This window comes from Aplysia californica, unplaced genomic scaffold, assembly GCF_000002075.1.
Source record: "Aplysia californica isolate F4 #8 unplaced genomic scaffold, AplCal3.0 scaffold01602, whole genome shotgun sequence".
In the NCBI taxonomy this organism is placed as follows: Eukaryota; Metazoa; Mollusca; class Gastropoda; order Aplysiida; family Aplysiidae; genus Aplysia; species Aplysia californica.
In genome coordinates, this window is record NW_004798872.1 from 33,107 (window position 1) to 44,495 (window position 11,389).

The 11,389-nt window shown below is 39.1% G+C and overlaps 1 protein-coding gene across 1 annotated transcript in view; it reads left to right on the plus strand.

Annotated features, from left to right (window-relative positions):
- Nucleotides 1-11,389, plus strand: part of LOC101847012 (neurobeachin) — a gene marked incomplete at both ends in the record, with an annotated part of 41,757 nt that overhangs the window by 20,287 nt on the left and 10,081 nt on the right. The window contains 6 exon segments of the mRNA XM_035973652.1: nt 49-229; nt 974-1,125; nt 1,726-1,833; nt 2,275-2,425; nt 6,159-6,857; nt 11,253-11,349. Coding sequence (XP_035829545.1) covers nt 49-229; nt 974-1,125; nt 1,726-1,833; nt 2,275-2,425; nt 6,159-6,857; nt 11,253-11,349 — 1,388 coding nt within the window.

Genomic DNA, 11,389 nt, shown 5'->3' on the forward strand with positions numbered 1-11,389 from the left:
AAAATATTTTCTTTGGGTCTCTCTATTAATTTTATTCCTTTTGCTCAGGGTGAGATTGAGATCCTGGAGCCCAACCAAGGGCTGAGCATTGAGCAGGCGGTGATGATCCTTCAGAGAATCATGTACATGACTGACATCCTCGTCTTTGCCAGCTCCACCAACTTTGCTGAGCTGGAGAACGAGAAGAATATGCCTTCTGGGGGCATCCTGAGACAGTGTCTAAGGCTTGGTGAGTACTGGCTCTCTCTATAAGTTCCAGAGGGAAAGCAGTGATACAAATCTGGTAAAGAAGCACCAAAATGATGACAAAGTGTTATAAGTCACTTTTTCAATGCTGAAGAAAATGAGGATCGGGAGGCAGTGTTTGAGGCTTGGTAAGTTCCAACTCTCTGTAAGTTCTATACATAAAACGGTGATGAGAATCTGCCAAAAGAATCCCCAAAATGATGTATAAAGTGTCATAAGTCACTTTTAAATGCCAGAGAAAATTAGCATCCTGAGATGGTGTCTGAGGCTTGGCATGTTCTGGTTCTGACTCTCTGTAAGTTTTAGAAGGAAACCAGTGATAGGCCTTGTGTAATGAATATCTGCTAAACAAGAACAGAAAATGATGTGTGAAGAGTAATAAGTTGCTTTAGAATGCTGGAAGAAATGAGCACCCAGACTCTGCTGTCCTTGGATACAAATGAACGTGTTCAGCATCAGTTTTGAAAAAGAACTGACCCTACATATGTTTGTGGTGTAGTGTTTGGTGCTTTACTGTTGCATGCAGGAGACCTGAGTTTGATTCCTGAATGGGAAGATATTTGTTATCATAGTATCTGGGTCTTCCTGTGTGGATGTTGTATCTCTTCCAGCTTGGGTTGATCCTGACTGGCAGGGTCAGAAGCCCACCTCCTAAATTATCTAAATTGTGTTGATCAGGGCGTAAAAGGCGCTTACATAGAATAAAAACAACATTGTGTTTTCCCAGTGTGCACATCTGCCGTACGCAACTGTCTGGAGTGTCGTCACCGGTACCAAGGTCAAGGCCAGTCGGAACCCCCATCTCCGGGAGCTGGCAAAGCCATCAACGGAGTGGACCCAATCCATAGCCTCATTGGTGGATCTCATCCGTCTGCCAAGGTAAGGGTAGCCAGGGTCTTGTGAGGGGTTTTGTAAACCTGTCAGCTCTCTTCTGTTGTCGTGTTATATTATTCCCTGTTTGTCTGTGGGGGGGGGGGGGGGGGGGGTGTTGGTGAGGGCTATGGTGTGGTTTGTGGTTTGCCCCTTTTTTCCCATCAAACATGTATTGTCCTTTTCATCTCTCCTTCTTTGTTGTGTTTGTTACTCTCTTGTAACACCTCTAATCTTTGGCACTTATATAACCTTCTTGGTTTGTCCATTTAAGAACACAATTCTGTATGAATCCTATTGAAAAAACTTTGATATAAGGCACAAAAGGTACATTTTCAGTTTCCAAGGATTCTCAAACTATGTACGTCACCAAACTTTGGCAACCATTTTCCATTTTCTTGCTAATTTTATCTCTGAAACCAGGCGACCCTTCCGCCTTCAATTGCAATGATCTCGACTTCTATATTAGATAAATGGGTAATTTTTTCATTGAAAGATAAATGAATGAACAAGCTTTAAGATAATACCCATCACTCTACATACCCAAAAATTGAGGAGCGCCTGCTTTCTCCGCATCTTGACACAAATCTCCCTCTCTTTCTCTTGCAGAACATCGTGGAAAACTTGGCTGGTCAGACAACTCCGATCAAGGACCCTGAAAAACTCCTGCAGGACATGGACATCAACAGGCTGAGGGCTGTGGTGTACAGAGATGTGGTCAGTGCTGAAGAGGACTCACTTTTTTTCCCTGGAAATTTCTGGAATTTCAGAAATATCAGATGATCCAGGATTATATTGTTGGGGGTGGGGGATGGGGGCGGGGGGGCGGGGGCCGGGGGGGGAGGTGGTTTACTGTGCCCTTGATGCTTGATGTGTTCAATGTTAATCTTCCTGTTTCTCTTACCTTCTGATAAGTTTGGACCTTTTCCCAGATTTCTCTACCTATCTTAATTTGAAAAAAAAGAACAAATTTCTTTTTAATTAAGCTCTATTTTTTAAAACGTTCTAACTGGTTTTTGGACCACTCTTTCCATAAGATGTCTAAATCAATTCAATAGATAAAGAAAAAAAATCAATACGAGTATCAGTTTGAGATGTAGAGAGAATTAACGGTGAAAATATGTTTTTTTTTCGTTTTTTTTTCTTCTCCTCTTTCAGGAAGAAACGAAACAAGCTCAGTTCCTGGCCCTGGCCATTGTCTACTTCTCTTCGGTGCTCATGGTGTCCAAGTACCGAGACATCCTGGAACCACCATCCCCTGCGGCCACGCCCACCGCCGCGGTGGTGCCGGGCAGCAAGGAGGGCTCGGGTACGTGTACCGTGTGTGTGTGTGTGTAGTAGTGGCCGCTTTGTGGCTCTCCTGGTGCATGGGCCTCAGAATGAGAACAGATAGAGAAGGTGCAATGGGCTTTTCGTAATAGTAATAGTAATAATAATAATAATTATAATAATAATTATAATTATAAGAATAATAATGGTAATATGTATGGTGTCAATGTTATGATGATATTGATATTAGTAATATTGATAATAATAATAATAATAATAACCGTAATAATATAATGGTAACAATAATAATGATTATATTAATAATAATAGTAATAAAAATAATAATGATAATAATATTAATAATAATGATAATAATAATAATAATAATTATTATTATAATAATTGTAATAGTAGTAATAATAATAACGATGGTAATAATGATAGTAGTAATAATAATGATGATGACAGTTTATGCCTCAATGTCTGATGATGATCAATGCATCTGCGGAGGAGAATATTTCTAAGACTTATGTTTCCATTGTACTTTGTGGGTCCTTAGTAACTATCTCTTTGTAACTACCTCTTCAGTTGAGTATCTGTTGAGATTTGCACATATACTCGTATATTGGAGTGATTGCAGATTCTTTTTGCTCATACGTGGTTTATTATAAAAGTTTCAGAAAATATACATGACTGGGAGGGTTGGTGTTGATTTATAGCGAGCTCACTCAAAATGGAGCATTCTCTACGTGTTTACAGAGAGATCCATATTTCTTGAACGTTGCTCATTCCTCATCCGAAAAGTGATGACTCTGTAGGGATCACGAATGCCGTCTTCTGGCTTCACATCTCAGAAATGATAACAGTGCTTTTTCTCAGGTGAAATAAGAAATTACTGATAGTTAGGTTGGCTGCTCAAATTATGAATAATTGTCATTCCACATCTGAAAAGTGGTGATTATGTAGAGATATATGCCGGCATCACATCACACAATAAATGATAACAGTGCTTTTGGTTAGGTGAAATGAAAAATTACTAATTTGCTGCCGTTGCACCGTCTCTTTCGTTGCCTCACACCTCTGTAGTAAGATCTGACTGCTTGTTTCCTGCTATAACTGTGTGGGAATTTCAGGTCCTTGACTCAGTGGTGACTCCAAAGTGTGGTTTGAGCTTTCCTTCTTTCGTTATGCTCTCTTGTAGTTAAGATTTGTAACGCCGACTCCTAATGGGTTTTTTCTCAAACTTCTACTGCCATAACGATAAGCATGAAATTATTAACTGCATTTTTCCTCCTCCTCCACCTCCTCTGTGTAGTGGTTTTGTAGAGAGTTTGTGATTGTACAATGTTTCAGTGAGTGAGGCAAATAGTTGCTTTATTGGGATATCAAATGGAAAACTTGCTTTTCAATTCCACCCCCCCCCCCCCCCCATAAAAAAGTGCTTAAAGTAACAATAGATAATGAATAATAATGATAATGATATTTAAAAAAAATATTATTTTTGGATGTGGGCATCTATTGTTAAGGGTGTTTTTTCTGCTCAGATGTTTTTACCAAAATCTTATGCAGTCAGTTTTGGAAAAGGAAAAAGTTTTATGTGGGTAGTTTCTCTCTTTAGCTTCAACATTTTTATTTAGCTACTGTGCCATGGCCCAGAATTAAAGTGCGCCAAAGAAAACAAGGTTTATATCTGTCCATATTTTGCTGTTGCCTAAAATGACTTTGTGGGGTGGTTGGCGGGTGCTCTGGTGTGGTTTGCTTTTTCTTTTCTATCAAACATCTATCGTCCTTATCTCCCCTCCTTCTTTTTTATGTATGTTACTCTCTTGTAACACCTCTAATCTTCTGGCGCTCATATGACCTTATGAAGTTGCGAGCGCCGTAAAACCTCTACTAAAACAAACAAAAACAAAATGACTTTTGAGTATTGAAGTCATGATATGTATAGTGTAGTAGAATGGAAAAGTGTGACAATAAGAGCAGAAGCTTTATTGGAGCCCTGCTACAGGTTTTGACAGGCCCTACTTATTATACATGGCTTTATTAAATTTTCTTGAATACCTTGTGGTGGAAGAATATTTACCTTTCTGCACTTGTTTTTATATATCCTATTGATTTGGTACTTTTTTTTTTTTGTATACTCGCTTCGTTTTCTTAAGTGTATCGAGAAGAAGATTGTTTTGTATATGAGAGGTCATCTTTTAATACTGATACAATCAAAATTGTCCAAGATGACCACCCAAAGAGTATGAGAAAAGTGGCTGTTGACAGGTGGATGTCTTGGGCAGTGTCATTATGATAAACTAGCTGGCGCCCCTTTCGATAAAAGGAATGATCGGGGCATTAACGTCAGCCGAAAGTCATTGACTTGTGATATTTACATTCTACTGGAATGGAGCCATAAATCTTGAGAGATGCAAAATTAGAAGGTTTAGATCTGTACTCTCAAAACAGTGAGCACGGTTAGTGAACGGAAACCTCCTTTTCTAATATTACAGAGACAGAAGCGTCGGCCTAAAAAAGCGATCGGCGAAATAAAGAAATCTAGCTTTTTGCAGCAAAACTGTCTCAAAACTGAAAAAAAGAAGGGCGTCATGATTTGGAGAATATTTTAAAGAATCTTTAGGCGAAAACCGCTTGTCGATCGATGCAGTCATTAAAAAGCCTTTTGAATAGCAAAATTCGGCCACCACAGATAGATAAGAGATAAAAATGCAATGGAGGAAGTGGGAAGTGGTTGTTTGTACAGGTGATTGTCCCGAAAAGGTAGCCCTTAGAGCAGGTTCCACTATATTAGAAGTGGTTTTGTAGAGTTTGTTTCTAGGATATGATGATGAAAGTCTCCTGGTGATTTTATGGTATTGAAAGTCGCTGTATGGCTGTATGGTGTTGAAAGTCTCTAAGTGATTGAATGGTGATGGAAGTCTGTCTCTAAGTGATTGTATAGTCATTCTCCTTTGTATGTGTGTTTTAAAAAATTTTTGACGACTGAAAATTTTCGTTATTTTGCTGTACTTGGACAGTGTCCTGCTGCTGTTGTGGTATGGTTTTATTTGAGGAAGAAAGATGGCATCAAGATGTTTTATTTTTTGTTGATGAAGTTAAGTCAGGTGCGAAAATTAGTTTTTCAATCTGATTTTATTAGTCGATGATGTGTTTCCTAAAATGTGCCAAACATGTTTATGTTAATGAATGCGTCATCCGTCATGGTATGATGAAAGTCTGCTCTAAATTTTATTCTACATGTATTAGTAGGAGAAAAAATTATTTTGATAATGCTGGGAAAGAGTTCAGTTCATGTCCAACAGTTTTTTGTTTGTTTTGTGAACGACTTTATTTTTTATTATTATTCTTTTCTTCGTGTATATTGACATGTGTGCAGAGTCCTGTGATGAGGGTAAGTTCTTTTTTTTTGCCAAGAAAAAAGTTTGGGGTCTTACTTTCAATTGCCTCATTCATCAGGCTTGCTGCTGATTACTCAGTAGAGGTACAGAACGGTGTAGGGCACCAGGGTTCGAGGTTTTTCAAGACTTTTGAAGTGTTCCTCACGATTGTGATTGCTATTTTATTATAGGTCCAGTTTCACAAGTTTTCCTAGAGCCTAAGCTTTTGGAGCAGGGGATTTTAAAAAATCTTTTTTTACTGTTATTGGCAGGCTGCATTGTAATGATTTGAGTTTTGACATCAGTTCTCAGCCCAAATTCACACGTTTTTCCAGAATTTCTGTTAACGTGGTAATGGATTTTTTGCTTGCTTGCCCTGTTCATCATTAGGAGGCCCGTCGTGGCAGAAAATCACCTCGTCAGCCATGCCCCTCCTCCCTGACAGCAGTAGCTCCGCCTCCTCTGTGGCCAGCGTGGGCGTTAAGTCCTCCGGTGAGGCCACACCCAGGAAGATGAGCGAGGGAACTGTCACGAAGCAGACCGAGACAAAGACCTTGAAAGAGAAAGAAAAGCCAGCAGCTGCCACTAATGGCGGGGAAGACGTGGAGAATAAGAAGTCTAAGTCGACAAAGTCGAATGGTGAAAATGAGGTCATTCAAGAGGTGCCCGAGTCGGAGAGTCAGACTGGTGAAAAAGTAGATGAGAACGTTACAGCTAAAGAAAGTGCTGTGGAGAAAGACAAAGAAGAGAAGCCGAGCAATAAAGAGGAAAAACAGGCATCAGAGAGGGCCGAAATCGCTAGCGATGAAAATGTTGGGAAAGAGGATCAGAAAAAAGAGGAGGAGGAAGGAGAGAAGCGAGAAGAATCTGTTGCTGTGGAAGAAGAAAAAGAAGAGAGGGAGGCGGCTGAGGAAAAAGCTGCTGGAAAAGAGGAAGATAACAGCGGCTCAGGAGATGGTGAGGATGTAGTGAAGAAGGAAGAAGAAGGAAAAGAAGAAGGAGAAGGAAGAGACCCTGGCGATGACACCCCTCCATCGACCACCACGACCGCCGCTACCACTGAGGAGAGCACACCACCGCAAGTCCCAGGTAGTGAGTCCGTGTCGGGATGTTGCTCTGTGTACCCAGCGGCAGCTCACCTCCTCTGCCCGTAGTTGACGCTCCACTCCCATCATTCCCCCCCCCCCCCCCCCCGATGTTTTTTTATTTGCATGTGTCACTCACAGCCCTCCTTTTCACCTCCCCTCCCCCTCCCCCCCTCTTTTGTGTTGGTTAAATAGCTACCTTGTTAGAGGTGTCACTTTTCTGATAAAAGGGATTTTCTTTTTTTTTCCTTGGGGTTAGTGAATTTTGTTGTAACTAAGCGGGTAAGAATCATCAAGACATGTACTTTTCATGGTCGATGCAAACTGATAAGTTAATGATGTGGATGTGTGGGGAAAAAAGGAAAGCTAAGAATTTGGGAAATGTTTTGTCTGCTGTGAAAGTGACAAACATTTTGAAAGCATCAGTTATCTGGACATGTGTCTGGGTACACTTTATTAGGAAGGGGAAGGATTTTCCACCCTCGCAAGTTTTTGAAGTCTTCGACACTGGCTGTTTTCAGCACGTTAATAATATTGATAATAGATGTTTGAAGAATGTATAAATGAAATAATACATCTGACATTTTGTCTGAATAGCTCGTTACCAATGAGAATTTGTCATATGGATAACATGTCTTTCTGGATGAATTTTGATATGTCTAGAACCTTTGCCAGAGTAAAGTGGCAGCTCTAGATTGGTCCCATTTTCGTTTTTGAATGGAAAAGTGGTGCTTCTACTCGTTTTATTTTGGTTTTGTAATTTTTTTTAAATGGCGAAATTCATTTTATGTCTTTATTTTCACAGCTTTTGGTGTTTTTTGATGTGATAACTTTTAATTTGTTGTTCTTATTTATAGAGTGTCTGAAAGAATACTTGTGTGGCATTATTGTGTAGTTCTTATGACTCATCTGCAGCTGAAATTTTGTTTTAATGCTTTGTGGATTTTCTTTAACCCAAACATTTTAAAAAAATAATGTTGCTGCTTTCATTGGTGATGCATAGAGCTGAGTCGCTTTGTTCCCTCCTGGTTTGGCTTGTTCTATAGTATCTCTGTGTGTGTAGTTATCAAGAAGATGATGGCTACAGAGCACATTGGGATGGTTCCTCTTTTTTCCTGTTGTGTCTCTCCTTATATTTTATTGTTTTGCAGCTCCCCCCCCCCCAACCTTTGGGGGAAAAAAAGCTACACAAGTATATATATGTGTGTTCTGATAACAGTCTGATACCTAACAATATACCCCCTCCCTCGCTCCCTCGCTCCCTCCCTTCCTCCTCTCTGTTTTGTATCATGAGTATTATGCTGTTTAGAATGTTTTAAATGTCAGCAGTCATCCCATGTGAAGAGATTACCATGTCGTTTCAACTGCTTTTTGTTTTCTCTGTTGTGCTGTTTTTTGTTCTTCTTATGTTCACTGTTTTTTGTTCTTCTTATGTTCACTGTTTTTTGTTCTTCTTATGTTCACTGTTTTTTGTTCTTCTTATGTTCACTGTTTTTTGTTCTTCTTATGTTCACTGTTTTTTGTTCTTCTTATGTTCACTGTTTTTTGTTCTTCTTATGTTCACTGTTTTTTGTTCTTCTTATGTTCACTGTTTTTTGTTCTTCTTATGTTCACTGTTTTTTGTTCTTCTTATGTTCACTGTTTTTTGTTCTTCTTATGTTCACTGTTTTTTGTTCTTCTTATGTTCACTGCTTTGTGGTTGCCTTTCCTTTCTCAAAGCTTATAATGTGTAGTGAGGGTAGGGAATCGTCCTACATGTTACAACATGCATTCTCGCCTCTATCATGATTCCTATGGGTGGCTGACGGGTGCTCTTGTGTGGTCTGCGATTTGGCATTTTTGGTGGGCAGTGGAGATAACTGGGGTAGTGGCAGGCATTGTTCAATACCCTTCTTGGAAATGCTTATGTTGCTGGCAAGCTGATTGAATGTAGTAAGTCCAGTAAGCAAAATTTTACAAGAGAGAGAAAAAACACTTTTTTTTCTTTTCGTGGGTGGTTGGTGGGTGCTCTGGTGTGGTTTGCTCCTTCTTTCCTATCAAGCATCTATCATCCTTATCTCTCCTCGTTCTTTTTTGTGTCTGTTACTCGCTTGTAACCTCTAATCTTCGGCACTTATATGACCTTATTGTGTTGCAAGTGCCGTAAAAGTCTTACTAAAACTAAAACTAAAACACTTTTTTTCTTTTAACGATCATGCTCACTTTAGGTGGTTGTTTTTTTGGGTGTTTTTTTTCAACATTTAGAATTTGAATTAAAGCAAAATAGTTCTTGACAATTTGAATTTTGACAGAATAATTTTTGAGTACATGCAACCTATACCACAGATTAAGAAACAGCTTTTTGAAAAAAGTATCAAAATTCTGGGCTTAGTACTGGCCGATGATATAGGTGGCTGGGAGGAAAATTTAGCCTATTACAGATGGTAAAAGCTTGCTCTGCTGGCTATAAACAAGTTGACAAGCACTGGTCTTACGGTAGTTTTCAACCTTGGAAAACGTACGTTTTTTTTGTTTGTTTTTAGTTACTCTGTTCCCCAGTTATGTTTGTCAATATTTCGATATGCTTCTTTGTCTTTCAAACACACTTTTTAAAATCTTTTAAGTCCCAGAAAATCATGTTTTGCCTTGTCAACTAATTATGTGTTTATTTTTTTTTTTTATTTCCTGTGGCAACTTAGGTCTGATATGTTATTTGTATAAGATTATTTGTCCCAGCATGCTTGCCTACCAATGTCTCACCTTTCAGTTGTTTTTGGTACATGTAAGCAGTGTTTCCCCTCCCTCTGGTGCTTTCTCTGTTGTCTCATAACACAGCTGTGTGGGTGGTTGGCTGGAGCTCTGGTGCGGCTTGCTCCTTCTTTCCTGTCAAACGTCTTGTCATCCTTATCTCCCCTCTTTCTTTTTTAGTTTTTGTTACACTCATAAAACACCTCTAATCTTGGGTACTTATGTGATCTTATTTAGTAGCAAATGCAGTAAAACTCTTACTAAAACTAAACTACTCCTTTGCTGTAATTTTCCGGGTTGATGTATCTTACATCTGTTGTCACTTCCCCGTTTCAGCTTTGTTGTCTCCAAGAAGTTACCTCCCCTTTCCCCCCCCCTTTTTTTTTGGTTGGAGTTTTTGCTAGTAAAATATCCCTGTGCCTTAGTTTTCAATGAATGACCGACCACTGTCTGTGTATTGTCCTTAAGCAGTGAGGTGCAGGATCAGTATTCCCTCTGCCATACTGCTCACTCAACCCTTCTGAATAGTTTTCATGATTTTAAATATTTGTTCTTCATTGACGATAGCTTCAGAGGGTCTAAGTGGGTGGTTGGCGGGTGGTCTGGTGTAGTTAATTGCTCCTTGCTTCTTCTTTCCTATCAAACGTCTATCGTCTTTATCTCCCGTCCTTTTTTGTGTTTGTTACTCTCTTGTAACGACTGTAATCTTCGGCACTTTTATGACCTTATTGTGTTGCAAGTGCCGTAAAACTCTTACTAAAACTAAAAAAGAGGGTCTAAGTAAGACACTTTAGCTGATTGGAATGGGAGTTTTGGCCACGGATTTCTTTTCCCTTGGTAGCGTTATAAAATATCAAATTCGACAAGTTTTTTGGGTTTGTTTCATGTAAACTTTTGCGGCTGTATCTATTCCTGTCTATCTTGCTTTTTCCATTCACTATATGACTGTCATTGTATTGATGCACTTCTCTGTATTATAAGCCTGCTCAAATAGATCTATACTGTGGCCTACTCTGTTTATTTAGTGGTTTAAAAAGAAAATGAAAGAACATAGTTATTTTGCTGTCGATTTTAGATTTGTTTCGACGTACTGTATATATAACAAAATGGATTTATCAGGCTTGTTTAAACATAAGGGATAGTGACATGCTAATTTATGTGTTGAAACTTTCAACCTCCCCCACAGTGAGGTTTGTAGTTGGCTACTGGTGCTCTTTTGTGATTTAATTTTGCTCCTTCTTTCCTATCAAATAACTATCTTCCTTATTTCTCCTTCTTTTCTTTGAATGTTCCACCTCTAATCTTTGACATTTAAATGGCCCATCTGTATGGCAAGTTCCATAAAACTCTTACAAAAACTAAACTGTGGGTGATTGGTGGTTGCTCTTTTATGTTTTGCTCTTTCTTATCTAACATCTACCGTCCTTATCTCTCCTTCTTTTCTTTGTATTAGGCCTACACTCTCAAGTAACACCTCTAATTTTCAGCACTTCTACAAACTACTTGTATTGCAAATGCCATAAAACTCTTACAAAAAACTAAACCCAAACTATACTATGTTAAGGTTTTCTCATACAAAACCAAATAGGGAGGGACTTCTCTTGTAGGATAAATTAATTACCTCCCCTTTTCTTGCACTCGGGCCTAATTGCTTTCCCTTGTTTGTGTGCAGACACAGACTCGACCCACGTGAACAAGATGGAGATGGATGGGGGCCCCTCCAGCGAGGACCTCACCGATGAGAAAGACGACGAAGACAGTAAGAGACAGCAGAAGATAAAAATACTTTGTTTGTTCATTTGAGGGTGG